Raw genomic sequence first — 21,787 nt, 5'->3', positions numbered from 1 at the left:
CACAGACTCTCTGACCATTCTGGACAGAAGACTCCTGCTTCCCTGTGCATCATCCCCCCCTCCAAAAAAAAAAAAAGGAGGAATATCTTTCCCTCTGCTCTCTGAGTGACATTTATTGGAGTCTCTTTCTGCCTGGACTTTCCTTGAGCATGTACATACAAGTTGATGTTCTGCTGTTAGAGACTCCCAAACTTGCTGCAAACTTCCTAGCTGGTACCATGGCCTCACAGCACGCATCCTGCGGAGACCAAAGAGCGTCTGGCTGCCTGCACTGTCTGGCAGTCTCAGCCAGCAAGCAGAGGGACTTCGGTACAGGACTGAACATGCCTGATGCCTGGGACCGTAGCTTGGACCCCAGCAGTGCAGCAAAGGGACCAGCAGTTCAATTCCAAGTGCTACCAAGGCTTGAGTGCATGTGTCCTGTCTCATTGGGTAACCTCTCTGAATGCTCAAAAGGCAAGATAGCTGCCATCTTTGGAGACAACTGGAGTTTATTAAATCATTATCTTTTGCTTTCTATCTCAGAGACTCTACTGACACATTAGGTTTTTGCTGCATTTCAGCTCTAACTTGGTGCTGTGCAGGCAACCTCTCTCTGTCCCACAGTGGCTAGAAGCACCTCCTTCTGTCGCCCTGTGGCCACCTCAACCCTTGAATTGCCTGGTAAGTCCTACTGGAAGAGCTACGCTCAAAACAATTTTTCTTAACTTCCACTTAGTTTGGCTGCTTCTGTTTTAAACCTGAGAAAAGTCTTACGTATCCAGAAGTCTGTTCATTTTTCCTCTCCTATGTCAGCTTGTCTGTAAGAGATACATACTTTCCCTTCAAATCCTGCCTGAATCCCAGAATGATGAATGTGGGCATCAAATGCAAATATCTGAAAGAGTAAGAAAATAACCAGCACACAATCCCTTTCTGTCTAGCGCAGCTGCCTGTTCCATCCCACTTCTGTTGGCTCCTGTTTTCACTGTGCTTTGCAGCTGTCCTGCCTGCTTAGTATGTGTTACCAACTTGCAGAGCAAACAGTTAATATTCCACGAAATGCCATGCAAGTCCGGTAGCTGTCATGATGTGCCATAAAGCCACCTCCCCTTCTGGATGGAAAAAAATAGGCTCTGGGCAACATGAGTACACTGGGTCTCAGATAGCCTCACCAGTAATGCTCGGAAACCACGCTGTGGATGGCCTATGGGTGTTCCAGGCTGGCTAATTTTTTGGCAATGAATACACAAGAGTCTCATAAACTTGTGGAAAATGACTCAAATATTTGAAAAAAAAAAAGGGAAAAAAAGGTCTCTAATGCAGACCTGTACTGGAGGCTCTTGACTTGCGGTTTAGAGCAGTCATGGCAGCACCAGGGAAAACCAAGCAGAACATCTTAGCTCTGTGTCAGGCTTAAGACGTGGTGACTGTCCACACTGTGCCACTCCTGTTTTTCAAATCTGGTGTCATTTATCTTTATGAAACTTTTCCCTGTTGGAATGGACAGAGAAAGAAAAAGTGGCTACAGAAGAGCATCTCTGAACACGACCTAGAAGGAGACTCTGCAAGCGCTGGATTCTGCCTTGTGGGAGCAGCACAGGGTGCAGACCCGGCAGGCCATGTTTTCAGTGTGAGATGCAGCAGTGGTACAAGCTTATAACACACAGTGTCTTCAGAAATGTCCCCATCCACCCAGAGCAGGGCTATGCCTCGCGGCTGTGCTAGGCTTAGTTACCAGACACGGGTCTTGGGCCTTCACCATGGCCAAGGGTTTTCTGTTGTACAGTTTCTGTATAAAGAGGAGAAAGTGCAAATCATCGTCTTTTTCTGCATGTGCCTTCCACACTTTCAAGTGGCCAAGCTGGAGACACAGGCAGTGTCTCATGGGGCAGAGCTGGCTCGTGCCTGTCCTATTAGAGAGTAACGGTCTGTGGAGAATGACCGTGTCAGAGAACAGCCGCCTCCTGTACTCTCCGTACTGAGGGCAGGTTTTACTGCAGCCAGTTCTGCCATCAGGGCCTTCTGAGAGGCACCTTCTGCCTGGGAGCTCGGCCAGGGGAGAGGGCTCCATTGCGCGGGACGCTTCTGAAACTTTTACTTCCCCTTCAAACTGCCCCTCCAGCTTGAAGATCTGGACCCAGCCGTAGGGGCACACATGGAAAAGTGACTGTAGGGGACCTGATGGATCTCTTATGGCCTTGCCCTGAATTCTCGTAAGCACAGAAAGAGCTGGATGGGTGAGATGAGTTCACTGATGTGAGACCTACAGAAGATACTACTGCTTTGCTGTTTGCTTTTTGTTGCAGAAACCTCTCTCCTGGAGCTTTTAATCCTTCACACAGCCCGTTCCAAATACTTCCTCTCCTGGTGACTGGTGGTGTTACACACCAGTCGTGTCATTGCAGAGTCTTGGGTGAGGCATGGAAACACCTTAATGTGGCACGTGAAGCCAGGACACCTAGGTCCTACTCCTGACTTCGTTGTTGCCCTATGGAAGAGCACTTTGCCTTCCCATGCTTGTGTCGTTCTTGCCGGTGCAGAGTAAGACCTACAGTGAGTGAACTCTGTGGAAAGCACAGTGTGTGCTGGTGTTATTATCCTAATGGGGAAAGATCCACAGCATCTTGCCCCACAGTTTGCTGTGTCTAACAGTTCCCACTAATTTGCTGATGCCCTGTGGCTTAGCTAATCCCTTTCCAGTTTCTCTGATCAGGTGAGATGTGATGAAGAAGATCCAGCCCAACCACAGCAGGTCCCACCTTCCTAAGCTGGTGAGTGGGATGCCGGTCTGGCTCAGGGGGAGAAGTGTTGCCGACAGCGCATCTGCCACAAGGGATTGTGCTGTTTTCCCAATGCACACCTCTTATTTTCTGATATTCTCTGCCAGTCCTCAAAGTTAAGCCTCCTAAAAAGGGTGTTTAATTAAACAGTAATCTGTGTAATGATGGTCCAGAAGCCCTGGGCAGCCTGTGACCATGAGAACATGTATCCAGGTTCCCTCGGCTGTAGTGGCACTTTAAGCTCCATCCCATGAAATGCTTATTTTCCCAGCAGGAGCCTTCCTTTGAACGTGTTTGCTCTCCCTGTGCCTGGTGGCTGGCGGATAAGCTGTGGGTCTGGCTGGTGTAGCTGGGGGCATTGGGTGGAGCAGTCCTGCAGGTCAGAAGTTGTTGCCCGCTCTCCTGCCCCCAACGCAGGTCTTGTCAGGCCTAACAGATTTTTTTCTTGTTTTTAAGAGAAAGACAGGAGTCAGGGGCCACTGTCTCGGTCCCTCCTGTGCATGGTTTGTGTAGGGGACAGGAATTTGGGTCCAATGAGTGGCTGGGAAGGGAAACTGAGCCTCACAGAAGGATCTGGGGAAGGCTCAGAAGAGGCAGCCCTGGTTCAGGAGGATGAGGGCAGATATCCCAAAAACAGATGGTGAGGAGAGGAGGAGTGATGGACCCCAGAGGGACTGGGCACAGATGCTTGTGCACTGCTGGGAAGGAAGATCTGAGGGGAGCTTTGAGAGGGCAATAACAGCCCAAACAGGTTGGTCCAAAGGGCCAAGGCTGCTGGAGAAAGACAGGAAGTCCCTGCTCAGTCACCTTGGACCTGGATGGGATCTCCTGACTGGGGCAGCACGCTCTGGGGCAAATGGGACACAACTGCCTACAGCAACCTCTCTTGCCCTTGCTGCTGTGGCTCTTGAAACCAGCCATGCCCTGATACTCAGCCCTCTGATTTTATCCCAAGCCTAGTCTCCCTCAGGTTGTCTGAAGTAGCTTATTTCTTCCCAAAATTTGCTCTTGCTCTTCGGTTTCTGCAGGCAGAACACAAGACCCCCACTGGCCCAACCTCTCCCTCCTCACCCAACTTTAGAGACATGTGGGGGGGCCTACACTAGACGAGGTGGCCTCAAAGTGCACTAAGAGCAGGTACATATGTGTTGATTCAAGATAAGCTATCTTCCCATCCTAAGTCTTAAATGAAGCCCAAATGTGCTACGAGCAGCTTCTTGGAGCATTTTGCATTTCTTGTGTGCCTTGTGGTATTTCGGTGGGGGGGCTGTGGGCTGAGGGGACCTCTCAGTGGCAGCCAAGGTGGCCATCCATCCACGGTGTGTGCCCCAGACCAGGTGGCCAAAGCAACAGTGGTGCCTCCAGGCATTTGAACCTTCAGAAGCAAAGGTTGGGCCTATCCAACCATGGGCTCTGGTGGCACTGGTTGTCACACGTTTTCATGGGCATAGGAGAGACAGGCTGAGGGGAGAAAGGGGCGCTCCTGGGGCAGACCCATTGCAGTGACCTTCCATGTCACATCACCCTTGAGAGGGAAGTCACTTGGAAAACAATATAATCTCCAAACCCCCGGAGTGGGGGGTCTTGACTCTGGCACTGGTGGTGATGTCAACACATTTTAATAACAGCCACAACCATGTGCCAATAATCTTTCAGCAACAAATGTTTCAAATCTCTCCTGGCAGAGAGAACATTCGCATATTGCATAGCTAACACCCCCACTGCAAATTAATATTTAAATTAATATTTGCAGAAACTCCTACTTGGTGCTGGGAGGGCCACACATGGAGAACTGTGCCCAGTTGTGGGCTGCCCGGTGTAAGAAGGATGAAGAGGAACCAGACGGGTCCAGTGGAGGGCTGGCCACTGAGTCAGGGTCCCAGAGCACCTGCTCCATGAGTAGAGGTGGGAGGAGCTGGGTTGGTTTCACCTAGCAGAGAAGCAGCTAAAATGGGATCTGCTAGTGACCCACAGCTAAGGATGATGGAGCCAAGCTCTTCTGGGTGGTTCCCAGTGATCAAAGAGTAATAACCACAAATTGTGCTCCAGGATTTTTAGGTTGGACTTGAGGAAAAGCTTCTTCCCCAGGAGGGACAACCCCCAGCCAGGTCACCAGCAAGGGGGGAATCTCCATGCCTGGAGGGTTTCAAGGCTTGGATAGACAAAGCTGCAACTGCCCCGCCTATTGGTGGAGGCACTGTCACTGCTGTGATAGTCCTGCTCCTAGCGGGAGGCTGGCCTGGAGATCCCCAGACACCACTTACAGCCAACAATTCTATGATAAAAAGACACAGTAAGGCTAGGACTGAAGTTAAGGGTGAGGGTTAACGTTAGTTTTGCAGTGGTTCAGCCCAATTCAGGATGCTCATACACGCTTTGGCACTGCTGCTTACGCCGGCTGGGTGATTCTCAAACAGACCTGCCCTAAATTCAGCGGCACTGCCAGGATCTGGTTGCACGTGTGTCCCTACCCAGGAAAACTGCAAATGTTTCAGTGCTGTGTGATTTTTAGTCAATATAGTAGCACAAACCTATTGCAGATACAGATACTTTAAAGGAAAAGCACGATCACAGCCCCAGCTTCTTCTTGTGGCTGGATCACTAAAAGTGTTTTAAAGCATTTCTACCCTGACATAACCACCCTCTACGTGGGTAAAACAGCACAGCTCGCATGTTGACAGAGCAGAGGGTCCTCTGTGCTCCCTGGCAGGTCTGCAGTGGAGAGGACAGAGCCCCTTCTGGGTGGGTATTTTCCAGCATTCCTTGAAATATGCATTGACACTGGTAGCCTTTTCATCACGACACACACAAGGGGAGCTGTAATTTCAACATCCTTTACCAAGACAGCGTTCCTTCCACGAAAACCACCCTCCTCTCCCTTCTATGCTAAGTGACAGTAATCTTTGCTTTAATTGGAAGAGAAAAGGAAGACGGGACAGAACATCCTTGACAAAGGAACTAATGACTCAAATGCTGGGAAGCCCAGGGCCCCCAAGGGACCGTGCAGCTCACAGCATTGATTTTTAATGACTTACAGAGATTGGAGGTTTGGAAGATCTCTCAGTGCCTCTGCAGGGATGCGACTCAGCTGATTGTTCTGCAACATCCTATAATTAGAAAAAAGAAAACTTGTTTAAAAAAAAAAAGCCTGACACAAAGTGGAGGACGTTGCAGCTTGTGTCTGAAGCTGTCCTGGACTCTTGACTGGAAAGCTGGAGAGACTGGAAAACAGCACGTTTGTCACCCAAGACTCTTAAGCAAGCTTGCAGGCTGCAGGCGGGAGATCTGCAGTCAGGCTGGCCCAGGATCCTGCAGCAGAGGGTCCCAAGGGTGAGCTGGGTGCTGCAAAGGGGGATCCACTGGGAGGATGTGACCGTATAGGGGCCTCTCCACTGCACACATGCATCTGTTAGTCCAGAGCAATACCGGTGCTTTCAGCTGAGTTGTCCTGTACTTATCCTTGTGCAAGACACCCTTCTCCCAGTATGTGCCAGTGGCGGTTACCTCTGCAGGGTCTCTGGAAACTAGCCTGTGGGCAGGTTTCTTATTCAACTTGTGAGACAGCTGCAACCACAACGGATGAGGAGCCACTCCATCATAGGTGTTTGCTAAGGGGCTTCGCAGCATCGGCACAGCTTGCAGCAGTGACTGGGGCTGTTGTGGAAAAAACCCAAACCAGCCCAGGAGCTTGAGAGAGAGCAGGTGACTGGAGCTGTTGGCTGAACGTGCAGGACCCAGGAGGACTTCTTAGAAATGGAAGTGAGCATAAGGGCATGGAGAAGGGCCATGGACACGGAGGTAACTACACCAGAGATTGGGGAGGAGGAGACACTGGGTGGCAGTGCTCCTGCCCCAGGGGTCAGTGCCTGCCTGGCTCTAGCGACTCAGGCAGAGTCAGAACTGAAACCGAGGGGTATTTCTGACCTGGCCAGCTGCTATCCTCTCTCACTGACCTCCTGGAGCACCACGCATATGAGTTTACTGACTTTATCATCCCTGCATCTCTGGACAGGCTAAGTTTTTGACTCTGGACCAACCTCTGTCATGAACCTGCTTGTTCCTTCTGGAATTGGGACATCATGGGCACATGCTCCTCTGGATCAGAGAGACATGCTAGTGTGGTAGCTGGGTTGGGGAAAGTGCCTAAAGAAAGGAATGATTTGCATATCTGAAGTTTCTATTTCTAAAACCTTCAACGAGTAGTTGGAGGTGACATGAAAAGTGAAATGGTGGTTAGGGGGTTGTCATAATTACTGCCAGTGTCAAAGGGACAGAGCATGGCCTTAGTGAGGGGCAGCCCAAAGGATACTGATGCAAGCAAGAAACTGTCCCATTGCGGAGACTGCTAGCTTTACTGCAGAGGATTCAGAGGTCTGTCATGAAAGGAAAGTTGGAAAAAGGCAACTAAGAGACAATCTTTAAGAAAGGGAAGCTATAGGCCACACTTTTCCATTTCTGGAAGAAAATGGGGACTCACCATTAAATTATTTGTATGCACACAGAAGACAAAGCAGGGAAACAAGCAAATGTCAATAGTGGCTAGTGAAAAAAGAGTTGTGCCAAAGCAATCTGATTATTTTTCTATACAGGGTAGGAAGCCATGAAAATGGAGAGAAAAGCATAGACATTATTTACCATGACTTTAGCTCTATTTTAGAAAGATATTAAATGCTGGCATGAGTTGTTCTTAGCAGGAAAGGAGACAAATTTGATGTGGTAGAGAAAGGCAGCAGAGAGGCTGTACTCAAATTAATAGAAGGTTCCCTCTCAGATGAAGAACTTGTTTAAGGATCTACAGCATCTCTTCTGGAGCTGACATTCAGCATTATTGCTAAGGACCAAGATGATATCTGGGAGGGGAAGGTTGCTACCTCAGCTGACAACACAGGGCTGCACAAGGAACCTTGCCCCTCCAAGGACGGGCACAGAGCTCAGCGAATGCAAGCGAGGGGCTAGGAAATACAGGATACTGCAGGGAGACAAAGAGAAAGGCCCTGTGGGTGAACAGGGATAACTGGCAGCCCTGCTGAGGTTGCCTGTGGTTGGTGGGGATCCCAGGAGACCCAAGGCCTCTTAGGAGAGGGCAGACACTCTGTGGGGGTTGCTACACAGGGCTGCAAGGAGCAGGACACCAGAAGTGATGCTTCTGCATGTCTTGATGCTGGGCAGGCTCTGGCCAGACCACTCTGTCCCATCTGGGACCTGCCCTGCAGGTCACGGGGCAGCCGCAGAGCAGCCAGGTGGCAACGGCCAGAGGATGGGGAAATGCCAGATCCTCACCTGTGGGGAGGCAGGAATAGAAATTACCTGCATACGGGTTTATTTCCACAGTCGAGGTGTACTGAGGAGCTGGGATACTGGGCCCTGCAGCCCAGTGAAGAAGTACCACAGTTCAACCCTGTTACAAGTCAAGAAGATGCACAGCTGAATACGGAGTGATACGGAGTGGGGCTTTAGAAAGTGCGGCTGGGTTTTTGGTGGGACACCCATTGGATCTCAGTGGCTCTAAGAAATCTGAGCTCAGTGTTCCCATATGATCAGTGGAAGTATCTGGAGTGGATATTAAAGCAAAACACCTTGTCATACTACTGCTGGATCCTGCTGCCTCCCGTCTATTACAAGTCCCTTCTCCAACCAGCAACGCAAACTGCGAGACTTTCCAGACCACCATCAGCATGGACTAGTTCCAAAACGAAGCCATTTTGGCAGAGACAAATTATATTTAAGGATGATGCATCAGAGAACTCTGAAACCACTGGAGTGCTGGACAGTGCTATTTTTCACTACAGCAGGGCAGCTGGAGAAGTTTTTGGATGCCAGGTCTGGGACAAGAAGCAGTGCTTCTTCACATGACATGCAATTACCTCCAATAACTCATCATCAGAGCATGATACAGAGAGGCCAAAAATATTTCCAAGCAGGGTTAGATAATTTTCTAGGGACAGGGCCACCCTGGTATTAAACAAAACGTTCTTCATTCAGTCTCAAGCTTAGGAAAGCCCCAGCTCTGCTCACTGGGAGCTCAGGTTTGAGCAAGAAAAGTCATACTGCATCTACCACTGGATGTCCCAGGATGGCTTTTCTAACAGTCTGGTATAAAGGACAACCCCCATCAGGCCCCTGGTTGCTGCAGTCAGTCCTTACATGTCATGTTAAGCCATTCTTTCTTTTTTTTTTTTTTTTTCATAAAAATCCCTTTCAACAACATGATTTTGGCAGGAGGTCGAATAATTGTACCAAGCCCTGGGGGATGATGTCAAGGAGGTCCCTACACACCAGCAGAACCACATCTTCTCGCTGTGGCATCTGGTCCCTGGGGCTGCTCTGTGCTGGGGTGTCCAGGCACCGCTATAAAAGGATAATGGCAAATGAGTTCAGAGGAGAGCAGGGCACATGAAGAGCTGGGACAGGGTCACAGGGTCCCTCTTTAAGTGATGACGTTTCCCCTTTTGGGATGCTCATCTTGTATAAGATGGAGGAGGACGATGCTGTAGCTCACTGAGGAGAGCACCCACAGCAGGAGTCCTGGGCTCCAGGCCAGATCCAAGGATGGCCGATATGTTCTGCATTAAGGGCCCACTGCATAACTTGTGTGAACAGCTTTTCAAAGAGCAAACAACTCTGCAAACCAGTCATCTCCTGACTTCATGTCCCTGAGAGCTTCAGGCATGACCTGTGCCCTCCCTGCTTTCATGCTCCCCTAGGAAAGGAAGGTGAGTGCCAGGGTGTGCGCATGGAGCGAGGTGCAGAGCTCTGCATCAGGGTCCTAGGCGTGCCGCAGGGTGATCAAGTGAGGCACAGACATGGTCTGTGAACCTGGACCTCAGTCCACAGGAACACAGTAGCCCTGCGACCCCAGATCCCACTGGCCTCAGATTTTCTCCAACAGCATCTGTCTGTGCTCCTGCCTCTCCATCAGCCTCTGGCTCCAAATCAAACAAAATTCCTGGACTTCATTAGCTTTCCTACTGCAAGCTGCTGCTTCATGCCACCCTGGAGACAACCTTAGTCAGAGTTTGAATTCTTGCACCCATGGAGCAATCTCACCACCTACCCAGCCCTATGCCCTCTGTGGCTGGTGCAGTTTCTCAATTGCTGAGTGCAATTTTCTGTCTTCAAGGAGCCGTATCAATGAGTAAAGTCCTACAGGACTGCGCTGTTTGATGAGCCACTATCAAATGCAGCACCAGGCCTTCTCAACAAGCTGAGGACATTGATGGACGTGACAAGAAAAGACCATTCAGGCCAGCAAATGCTCAAAACCTGGTCTGGATGGTGCATTGTCACCTTGAGTTGCCACTGTTCAGGTGACCGTACTGGAGCTTGCAGGCACTGGCAGACATGGACACACAACCTGCTGTCCACAGCAGTCTGACTGGGGCTAGCATAAATCACAACTCTTCAGAGGTCATGTTTTATTTTCAGAAGTAGGAGGATTGTTTGTTGGCAGACACTAAGCCTGAACGACCAGAAAAATGCTGGGATCAGGTCCCATCACACCGGGATCCTTGCACAAGACAGTCTCAGCAGACTTACAGCCCTCAGAGGTACAGGCCTGTGCATGATAAAATGTCCCCATGTTGGAAGGCTGAAGTGACTCAGCCAGCACAGTCAAAGGGCTGTTAGTGCTCGAGGCAACTGTGCCTGGAGCCTGTGCATGGGGATTAAAGACATTCCAACCTCTGCACATTCCTCTTCCCTCCCCATGGGAGCGTCTCTTGGATGTGCCACACCATTCCCTTTGTCTCAAAGCATTTTCTGTTCTGCACAGGCTCAGGGTTGTCAAAGAAGTAGGGACTGTCTGGGGATTCCTGAAGTGTCCCAAGCCACCTGCAAACCTGCCATCCTTGGTCAAGACGGCTTTGTTTGTGATGTTTTTTGATGCGTGTTCACAAGCCAGGCTAGTCAGTGCCTGTCCTGGACCACATGAGATGCTGTGATTGCAGCTTAGGGCGGGAAGAGGAGGGACCATTGGGGGTGGCCATCAGGTAGGGTCCATAAGGCCAGGGAAAGGGGCGTCTGCAGAGCAAGGCCACTCTGGTCAGGCTCAGTCCAGTCTACCTGTTGATGGAGACCAGCCACGGGCAGCTGGGACAGTGTGTGGGTGGGAGTGGCTGCAGGCAGCCCTGGGTCAACACGCTTGTGCAGGCAGGTGCCGGGCAGCACTCACGCCACTGTCTGTGCAGGCAGCCTGTGGGCAGCGCTGGGTCTGCATGCTCACGCAGACCGGTTGAGGCTTGCTGCGGAACGGAGCAGTGGGGTGGGCCACTCCAGCTGGCTGCTGCGGGTGCAGGGTCTGCAGCCAAGAGGATGCACCAAGGCATTTTGCCCTCCAATTTTTGGGGTGAGGCAGGCTGAGGTTGTGGTTGTACTTGGAGACTTTCCCTGCGGAGTATGGTGTGGGATTCCTTCTTGGCTAGTAAGTGCTGCTGCTGCTGCAGCATGTTCAGCCAGGAAAGTAAGAGGCCTGGCAGTCCTGCTTGTGCAGCAGAGCATTTGATGAGGGATACATGTAGGAGCGTGGGATGTGGTGTGAAGCTGTGACAGCACAAGCCCAGCCACATGGCCAGCTGGGATGGATGCTTCCTGGCTGATGGAGCTCCAGTCAGGGTACTCAGAGGTGAGGGGCATCCAGGCAGCTCACCAGGAGGTCTGGAAGGACAGGGACATTTCCAGTTTTCCAGAGGCTCTGATTAAGCAGCATATTCTGCCACCCTGGAAAGATCCAAGGCTGAGAGAACATGGACTAAGGAGTTAATTTTGAAGGGGAAGGACCTTGGCAGAGATGAGGAACCAGCCTATGGAGCTGGTGTCTAATGATACTGGCACTGAAGAATGGACCCAGGAGCATCAGACTCTGTGGGCAGGGTGTGTGTTGGCCATGCTGCAGAGCAGAGCCGCTGGGAGAGGTGCACTTGCAAAACCGTTTTGCAAAGGGAGGTACCCAGCAGCTAGGAAGACCTCAGAGCACCAGCTACCGCTGCCGAGCATCCGCCGCTGTCAGTCTGCACTTATCTGAGGGGAGCCGAGGAGGCCACATCTCACCTTGCCTTTGGTTGGGGGCTGGCTCAAGGCTCGGTGCGTGGCGATCTCAGCATATTCCCCAGTGTCACAATGTTTAGTTGGTGGTGGGGCGGCCTGGCTCTTCACTTGATCTCTTCCAAGTCTCCACACACCTACTTCCCCGGGTGTACCCCTGCATGGTTTCTGCACAGGCCTATCTTCATGGCCACTTTCCAGGTGGTTTTTGTGCAGTGAGGCAGCTGGAGGAGCCAGAGCCAAGAATCTGGTCTTGCCTCCAGTAGCTCTGGGATTCACTCCGAGGGCAGGGAGAGGACCATCTGCACAGGCAGGTTTGTAGAGGAATTCCCAGGGTGTTTCCCATCCTTTTCTAAACATAAACTAATTCTCTGGAAAGACTGGGAAAGCACCAGGCCCCTTGACAGCCCAAGCTGCGTGCTAGAGTTTACTTGTGGACATGCACATGACCACAATTCACTCTAAGGCCCTAACACATTAAAATAAAATGGTAAAAATTGCTGCCATCCCCAGTTACCAGCCTGTCTCCTCAGAGAACATCCCTGTCACCAACGGCAAGATCGCTAATCCTGGTGTGAGTCAGCTCCTGAATACCTACAGGCTTCAGCTGGGCATTTTTGGGGCAGCCATTCACAACCTGAGCCATGCCTGTCACCCGTCAAACCTCAGCCAACCTGTGACAGAGCATCCACATCTGTAAACACAATGTTTCCTCAGTATCCCTGGTACCATCTGCTCCAAAACCTGGTAATCCTCTCTTCAGCTTTGGAGAATATGTATTTCCCTCCAAGCAGCTGCTTGTCCTTAAAAGTTTATGTCCATCTTCATCCACCTCTACTTGAGGTTAAGTAATCTCAGCTGACTCATTGTTCCTTTAGTTCATCACCAGACCCCTGATCATTCTCGCTGTTTTTAAACGCAGAATTTGTTTTTCTACCTCACTGGGCTGAATGACACAGTGTTTTATCCCTCCAGCACATGCTGGCTGCAGAAATAAACCCGTATGCAGGACCAGGAGCCCAGAAGCTGTGTTGGTCCTTGCGTGACAGCTGTCTGCCTGGATGAGCTTCCCCATCCCAGCAGGCTGCAGAGAGCACCCATGGGATCGATCACTGGGGCTTACGCTCCACTTTCACTAGCATAGAAGAAGAAGCAGGGCTGATGCTTATGGACCTGCCAGGGCACAGGTCCCAGCGGCCCCATGTCCCCCTGGGGGTGACCCTCCTCTCAGAGGGGTCCCACCAGCCTTGCAGTGCGCACCCTGCGGGCACTGGCTCCGAGTGCAGCTGCGAGGAAAGTCGTGGTGTTCTGTGGTCCCAGCCCTTGGCCCGTGTCCAGGCAGAGCAGGCGGCAAGAAGATCACCCGGGAAGGCGAACAGGGAAAGCATTCTGAGAACGGCAGGATGGTGGGAGTCAGTTACAACATGGTGATGACAGGAAAATTAGGAGTCGACGGAGCAGGGATCTGAGACTGCTGGAGTGTCTAAGGCTCGGACTGCACCTTGCGTGTACCGGGACACTTGGGGCCGTCTGTGCTGCCCATGGGCCAGCTTTGCGCAGGGGATGAAGGAGGAGGGCATGGGCAGGGGGAGCCGCGTCAAACCCGCCCAGCCCTGCCCTGCCCCGGTGAGGAGTGGTGTGTGAGCACCCTGCACATCTCTGTGCCTGATGTTCCCACGCTGACTTTTCTCTTCCAGACCGAGTTATCCCAATTACATACCTCTACCACCCCTGTAGTTTCTATTCCTGCCTCCCCACAGGTGAGGATCTGGCATTTCCCCATCCTCTGGCCATTGCCACCTGGCTGCTCTGCTGCTGCCCCGTGTCCTGCAGGGCAGGTCCCAGATGGGACAGAGTGGTCTGGCCAGAGCCTGCCCAGCATCAAGACGTGCAGAAGCATCACAGCTCTTGTCTGGGTGTAGGCAGGTATCCAGACCAGCAGTCTGTCACTGAGCCTTTGCTGCCTGTCGGAGCCCAGCACCCCCAGGGAAGCTCAGTGTATAGGCTGAAGGGTGACTTGCTCTCCCAGAGTCCTCATTCTTGCTTTTCTACAGAGCCAGAAAGGTTAAGTATAAACTTGATCCTTTGCCTCTATCTAAAGTGAGGAGACAGGACTTTCCTCCCTGTTCCTGTCTTTTAATACCTGACATCCCAGCATTTCTCTGATCCTTCCTGCCTCATGGGCTCTTCGGATTCCCTCTCCAGATACCTCCTTTGAGATTTGTGGGTTTTGTGGCGATTAAAGTGCAGAGAAAAGCACATGACTGTGAGAGTGGTTATACTGGTCCTAAGGGAGCAAGGATCCGATCTGGATGGGGAGCAGCGCGGTGAGCAGCTCATGTCACCATGAAATACACTGCTCTGCACAGTGTGGCTTCTCAGCCGCCCCATAGGACATGGGCGTAACTGGTGCCAAACTGATGCTCCCCGGTTACCCAACACACTTCTATACGCTACAGGAGCCAGTTTACACTGACTTGCAGCTGGTTACACTCCCCCATGTCTGTGTACTATCCATAGTATCCGTAATGGCAGTATCCTATAAATCACTGCAGTTTCCCTTTAACCCCAAATATGTCTGACAGTCTTCTGGCTTGAAGCCACTCTTCTCAGTTTCAAAGTGCCAGGTTGCATGGAGACCTTGGAGAAGCCAGCTAACCAGGGGGGTCTTGCCCTCATCAGGCTTGGATGGGGGTGGAAAAGCACAAAAGAGGGAACTGAGACACAGCTTGGGAAGAGGGCGAGGATTTTTGGTCGCTCCCAGGGCACAAGGAGCTGGGTGAGCCAGCCCCACAGTCCCTCTCCAGGCTCTGCTCTCCACCCGTAACCACAACCAGACTCTGAGGGAAGGTGCAGGGTGCTCTGCAATGGGCTGGGAAGGGAATCCCTGCTTCCAGGCTTAGTTCCTGCCTTGGTTTTTCAAGCCAGTAAAATGGCAATAATATCACCTTTCCCTACCAGAGGTTTTGGTGATTTTATTGCATTGTCAGTGAGGTTGTGGTGCTGCTGTGGAAGGCACCCTGCACTCACACTCCTGTCCTGAGGAGGTCAGACGGGAGGCAGAGTGACCTATGGCTCTTCAGCGAGCCGGTGCCAGGAAGGACACTTGTTCCTCCTGGTCGCTGGGTTGATGGAGCAGATCCTGCTGAGCTGCTGCGGGGTCACCGGCCCCAACCAGGTCCCTGCTGCAGTGACCTGAAGGACCTGAGCCATACCTGAAGAAAACACATGGTGGTCTTCACCTGCCTTCTTCAGCACCTTGTGCTTTTCCTCAGTATTTTCTCAGTAGAGGAAATCAGTGGAAGTCACCATCCTTGCCAAGACCCTTCCAATGTGATTAAGCTTGATGCTCCTTTTGCCTGTCCTGGCAAAATTTCTGGTCCTGTTCCAGCAAATTCCCAGGGACCAGCCTATCTTTTCCATGTCCCTCACTGCTGGCCTCACTCTCATGGTGACAGAGATAGATGAACAGGTGAATGATTGCTGTTCCCGGAGGGCGCAGGAACCTGCAACTGCATCCGCCAGTGGCCTCGCTCCCACGGAGCCCACGGTACCATTGCAGAAAGCAATCAATCAGAGCATCTCCTACAGCAAGAGCCAACATACCCCTGCAAACCTGGCCAGGAAAGAGTCGGAATCTCTGGGAAGTGAAATGCTCCCAGTGAAATGAAGGCTGGCAGTGCCCCTGCTTTTAGGAAGCAGGAACTTGTTTAAATAAGAGGCCTATGGCAGGGTCTGGATGGGGCCAGTCACTGTATTAACCCTTCCTTCCCTGGCCTTGCAGCTGGGCTAGTTCTCTGCATACCTCCATGGGAAAGGTCAGGGGTTAGAGTAAATCTAAGGCATCCCTGCAGCCAGAAGAGTTGGTATGACAGCCCAGTGCCACCCTGTGGCACTGGGCACAGGCTGGCCAAGAGCGAGGCAGGTTGTCCTGAAGCACGGGGACACCAACTTCAGCTCTCACAAGACAGCCTGGAGCAAGCCTCTCCATGCAACTGGTTCCCAGCTGGAAATGCTCTGATCCTTCAAGCCTTTCTTTACAATGAGGTCACTGGTGAATGTGTCCCTCCTGTTGCTGCCCCAGGGAGCACACGGGGTGTCCGTGAGCCCGTCTGCATGCAGGCGGTGGGGTGAGAGACTGCGCTTCCCTCCTTCTGCCACCCGCAGGGAGCTGTGCTGGCTCCGGAAGGGAGGCATCGCTCTTGTACTCGGCATCAGTAGATACCTGGGCCTGACACAAATAGAAATTGATCAAAAGCAGCTTTAAAAGCTCCTGCGTTCCCAGAGTAGAAAGTTCCTCTTGTTGAAATTGGGTGGGAGAGCTGCGGTTTTTCCTCAGTTCCTTTGATTTGTTGCCTAATGCAGGGGATGGATAAATCTCTAAGCCCTGAGATTTAGGGCAGGATTCATACTTTACATCTTCAGAAGACGTAGTAAACAGCCCTATACTCTCTAATCCTGGGAGCAGGTTTGTACCTGCTCGCTCTGTATAAACTGGACCGGCTACAACAATTTCACATTGCGGCTGAGTTCAAAACATCCCCTTGGGGATGAAATGTTTATTGCAGGAGATTTTTAAGATGGTTCCTGAGAGGGAGAAAGGGAGTCCCACCCCAGTACCCTGCACTGACCCTGCTGGACTGTCACACAGATGCAAAAAGCAGTGCGACTGCGCAAGCAGTGTGGCACCCCAGCCTGTAGGAAAATACCCTGGGGAGGGACCTGCTGGTAACCTTCATCACTCAGACCTTCCCCACTGGACAGGCAGAGGTGGGTGGCCTGCCCACAATGACAAGAAAGCCTTTGTTTACTGGCTGGCTGTTCCCAGGTATGGCCTGATGTCTGCAGCGCTCCTGGACCCAGCTGCACGTGTCCCCATCACCCCTGTGGGCAGGCTGGCCTCAGGCTGAAGTCAGACTGTCCAAGAATCCCACCCTTCCCAGGGGCAGGTCACTCCAGAGCCTTGCAGGAGCCTCCTGGGCTAAGCAGTTTGCGGCAAGGGCAGGCTGGTTGCAAAGCGGCAGCTGAGCTGGGCAGAGCACAGGAGCTTTCCACAGCGCTTACGAGAGTGCAGATACCTGGACCTTCCCAGCCCCAAGATGATGCAGCAGAGAAGATGGGGGCCAATCTGGGGTCGGGACAACACATCTGGGGACACCACGTCAGGGCATTTGTTGAGTTTCATGCAAAATGTGAATCTCCGCAGAGTCTCCCGTGGCACGTTTTCACACAGCACAGAGGGCTGTTCCCTGTAGGTGACGTGCTCGTGGTTTGCTGCAGCAGAAGCGGGGAAGCAGTGCCTGGGTTGGGGGACGTTCCTTGCGGTGGGGCACAGCTCCCCCGTCATCAGGGGACATGCTAGCCAGAGCGGGTTTAACAAGTGACGCCACACCACCTTGTAACGTTGCATTCCCCTCTGGGTGCCTGCAAGACTCATGGCACGGCCAGTGCCTGGCATGAGGGGCAGGGGAGGCGGGAGCGGCGGTGGCTCTGCAGAGAGGAGTGAGTTACTTACAGAATCTTCAGGCTGTAGAGGCCAGAGAAGGCTTCCCCTGGGATCCTGGAGATCTGGTTTCCAGAGAGGCGTCTGCAGTGAAAAGAAGAGCCAGTAATGTGTCAGCATCCTTGTAATGGCAGTCCCTTGTCTGCAAAGGCTTAACAGTTCATGCATCTTGCCACAGCCCCTTGGGGACAAGGCTGCGACACCTGCAAGCTGAGCTGTGGTTGCGCGCTCAGGCAACATTTGTATATGATCCCTTCTTACAGCCTGGGGAACAGGCAAAGAAATAATAGTTTATTACGCCTGCCAGACCTGAATCCAGTGTTTTCAGCATCCAGAGACAGCTGATGTCTGAAGCCATTCCCTGGATACCCACAGAGGACCCTGCTCCAGAGTGACAGCGCAGGCTGCCTGTGAGAGGGACCTCTACGAAGGCGCTGACCGACCTGCAGCCCTGCCCTACGCCAGATGTCTGGCAGTGAGCGTGGAGCAGGGGAAGAGCTACTTTCTGCTTATGCAGTCCTGGGAGGACTATCCCTAAATCATGGACCCTTATCTGTCCCTTTTGTCTGCATGTGGCCTGTTTCTGCACCCTGCAGGTTCTCCTTTGTCCTGTCCATCAAAGCTTGATGCCACCTGATTTACTTCGACTCCCTCATTCCCAGTCTTGCTTTGACGTGTGTGTTCACAGCTAAGCCCAGCTCCTTCAGCCATGAGAGTTTGGTGTCACTGCTGTGAGGGGAGACCAGGGAAGGGCTGGAGATGAGGAGTGCCATGCAGGTGCACAGTAAAGCCAGCTCATCTGAGTGTGGTTTCCAAATCAAGGACAGAAAAGTCAAAAGTGGTTCTTAGATGAGCTATGGCTGGAGAAAACCATAGGAAGGAAGATGAGGATCGGGACCGTGCAGCTGGGGAAGGAGATGAATGTGAAGGGATGGGAGAGGAAGACGAAAGTGAAGAACAGCATCACAAAGGAGGGTGTGAGCATCAGGGACACAGCACAAAGACCAAGGGACAGTGTTCAGAACTGGCTGAAAGAATTTATCCAAGGAAACCTATGGGATTCACCACTGTACAGCATCATCTGATCAGAGCGCTTAGATTTTAGCAAGGCCCAGAGCAGGCTGGGACATTAAGAGGTACTTTGATTTTTCACTGACATTGGAAATTGCATCACTGTAACCGTCACTTTCACTGATGAGGGCAGTGGTCCTGAGAGACCATGGTGGGAGCCTGCGGTGGAGCCTAGGGTAAAGTCCGGGACTTTTGAGTCTAGGCTTGACCTAAGGAGTATCTTCTCCTGTTTCTCCCATGAGGATAAATGTGGACCAGGTCCCAATGCCCATCAGCAAGAAATCATGAAGAGAGGTTCAACAATGTGATTAAGACCCCAAATTACTACTGCATTTGTGCTTTACTTTCTGATCCCCAAGTGGTCACAGAGAGATCAAGGTTGGACTTCTCCATAGTCACAGGGTAAGAAACTTACTGTTGTCTGTTTTACTTGGAGCAGAATATTGCATCTCCCAAAGGAGATAGTGAGCATCATTTGTGACAAGGCTCATCTTCAGCCTCTCAGGAAGTCCAAACTAGGCCCAGGAGGTCAGGCACAGATGCTGGAAAGCATGTTGTATTTGTCTAGCATTGACAAAGCCCAATTCTTTTTAGACATTTTGGCTGTGGAGGAGACAGGTGTCGAGGATGAGCAGCGAGGACTCTGCAAAGGTCATGGGGAGGATCTGAGCTGTTTTGGGGAGACACACTCACCGGTGATGGGGAAGGCATGTGCGGGTGCCCAAGCTCTCTCCCTCCCTGTCTCTCCCCTCGGGAATCTAGAGAAAATTGCTCCCATAATTAGGCCTCCAACAGCATAAACAGCACAGGGTCGTCTCTTTAATGTGTGTGAGCAGGTTGTAACCTGCCTCTCTGCAGTATGCAAGCTGCCTGGCAGGCTGGGCTATTTGTCACTTGGGGGCTGTGATTTGGGGTAATTGCTCCTTTTGATTGCTGATTTCCACTTGGGAGGCAGTGTTGTCCAGGAGACTGGAGTGCTCGCCTGGAGGAGAGGTGTTCCTGCAAGGCATCCGCAGCCTGTCCCCAGCATCCATCCCACCAGGCTGCACTTGTTCGGTGGGCGACTGTCTGTCCTCACCTCCCTGGAGCTCCTGTCTGCCCCCGTGCCTTCGCTGGCAGGAGTCTGCATGTATTCACGCTTAAATGTGCCCGTCACTTCCCTGGGTGTGATGAGCATTTGCCAGGCAGTGAGCCCCGTGTGCTGGTGAGACACATGTTGAGCCAGCTCATGACATCTCAGCACCATGGGCAAAACAGAACATGAGGGGGAAAACAACTCTGCGGGAGATACCCTGGTTTCACTGGGTACCATCTCTGGGTGAATTTAGAGGCACAAAGCATCCCCCAGCCCCAGGAAAGGCAGCCATGCCCCCCTGTTGCTGCTGCTTCTGTCCTTGGCCCTGCCACACTGAGACCGTGCTGTGTCTCTGGATCACCTCTGGCCTCTGGGTCTTCGCTCTCTAACTTTACCTCCTTCCTGCAGCCAGGGCAGCCTAGCTCCTCTCTCCAAGGTGTAGAGCTTCATGCAGAGCCAAGGTCCAGGCACAAAGGGGGGCACCAGCCACAACCACTTAACTCATTCCACCTCCCGAGACAATTGCCAGTGCTGTTGGGGTTCAAGATGGTCTCTGATTACTTGTATGCCTGCAGAGGTTGGGAGGTAGGCCATGTCTGTGTGAGTGCACACAGGCTGAGGTTTTGCTTCCTAGAGGGGTACGTGGCCAGGACATGCACACAGGGCCTGGAGGCATGGGCTTTGGAGGTTTGCTCTGCCTCCCAGGACAGGAGCTGCATGATGCTGTGGGTGGTAGGGAGGTGGCCCAGGCAAGGGGGCATGGCTGTCCCACCTCTGCGAAGGCAGGCCAGGAATGGGTAGGTCTTTTGGGATGTCCTGTCCAGTAGGAGGTGTGGCCATTATGAAGAGATGCCTGCTTACATGTCATTAGCTTCTGTGCCAGTTTGTGTAAGAGATCCAAGATACAAAAGACTCCCCATGTGTTGACCCATCCTCTGTCATAATCACTTGACAATATCCCTAGTATTTGGCTCCCTCTGTCCCTCTCATTCAAACTTTTCAGAAATCTCCCAGCCTGGCAGACAGACACCCATTGAACACGTCTCCAGAAGCCAGATCCCACAGGAAATTCACTGAAACAGTTCCTTCCTTTCTATTTAAAAGTGAACAATAACATTTGAAGTGATGCTGCCATTGTCACTTCCCCTGAGACAGCTTTTCATTTGCTCCTTCTGTAGAGAAGACTGAAGCAAATAACCCCACGAAGAAGAACTGAGGAGTGGCATTCCCTTGTGCCCTAAGCACATAGGGGGAAGAGGAGCTGCTCTTGCAGGGGTGAATGTCTGGTCCACAGCACATGAGCTCTGCTCCAGGCCAGCTCACGTCTCCTTTTAGGCTACGCAGATTGATTCAGCTGTATGCCCTGCCATCCTGGAGCTTACACTGTGAGACAGAGTTGGGAGAAAGGGAAAGCTCTGGATTTAAAATGATCGATGGAAGAGGGAGAGGAGGTGCAGGTGGAAGGGGAGGGTGGGAGCCAGAGCTGGCTGGCTTGCTTTGGAAAGCTTGCATGTTTGGTGGATTTTAGATTCTGCTTCCCCCCCTCTTCCCCACTCCCGTGATTCTGGGAACATTCCTCCAGGCTTTGATGTGCATTCCCAATACACTCCAAGTTGGAACAAACTCACGGTTTACCACCTCATGGTTGCTGCAGTTCAGTTACCACAGGCTCCCACCCCCTCCTGTATCGGAGGCTTCTTGGTCATGCTACAAGTTCCATGGCACGCCCAAAGGTTGTTTGTTGGGCATGATCGCTCATGTCATGTGCTCAGGCAACACGGTGATGCCCTTATCATTCACATTAGGAGGCAGGAACATTGCCCATTGGCAGGACAGGACAAACATGTGTGTCCATATCCCAGTGGAATTTTCCCCTTGCCAGATCTTTATTGAGCATGTCAGCCTCCCCCTTTGATCTCCTGCTCTGGTTCGTTTCTCAAGCACTAACACTGTCAAGGCAGAATCTGTGCCCAGATAAACTCTCCGTGCTCTTGTCTAAACAGTGTCATCACGCCAAGGCTGTGCCATCCCCAGGGCGCACAGGGGACCAAGGGCTCTGTGTTGAGCTCGAGTTTGTTCTCATGCTGGTGCAAAACAGGAATGAAGCCAATTAAGTCATGCAAGTGAAAACATGGTACATTTGAGAAAAGAGCCAGCCTTGGACTCTCCCTTCCCACACAGGAATCTGCAGCTGGTCCTAGTCTGGTATCACCTGGAGGTGTCTCTAACGTGGTCTTTATTGCCTTATTCCATCCCTGAGGAGGAGACTATGCAGGCCTGTTTCTGACTCCGCTCTCCATGCCCCCACCAAATGCCTGTTCCAACTCGATAGATTGA

The 21,787-nt window shown here is 52.0% G+C and overlaps 1 protein-coding gene across 1 annotated transcript in view; it reads right to left on the bottom strand.

The window, feature by feature from the left end:
• LGR6 (leucine rich repeat containing G protein-coupled receptor 6) overlaps positions 1–21,787 on the bottom strand; it is a 144,160-nt gene that overhangs the window by 64,451 nt on the left and 57,922 nt on the right. Inside the window, exons 3-4 of the mRNA XM_064471878.1 lie at positions 17,317–17,388; positions 5,798–5,869 (exon numbers count right to left, since the gene is read on the bottom strand). Coding sequence (XP_064327948.1) covers positions 5,798–5,869; positions 17,317–17,388 — 144 coding nt within the window. The remainder of the gene's footprint in view (positions 1–5,797; positions 5,870–17,316; positions 17,389–21,787) is intronic.

Source organism: Phalacrocorax carbo, chromosome 23 (genome assembly GCF_963921805.1).
Source record: "Phalacrocorax carbo chromosome 23, bPhaCar2.1, whole genome shotgun sequence".
Taxonomy (NCBI): Eukaryota; Metazoa; Chordata; class Aves; order Suliformes; family Phalacrocoracidae; genus Phalacrocorax; species Phalacrocorax carbo.
This window is presented reverse-complemented; position numbering and strand designations above follow the sequence as displayed.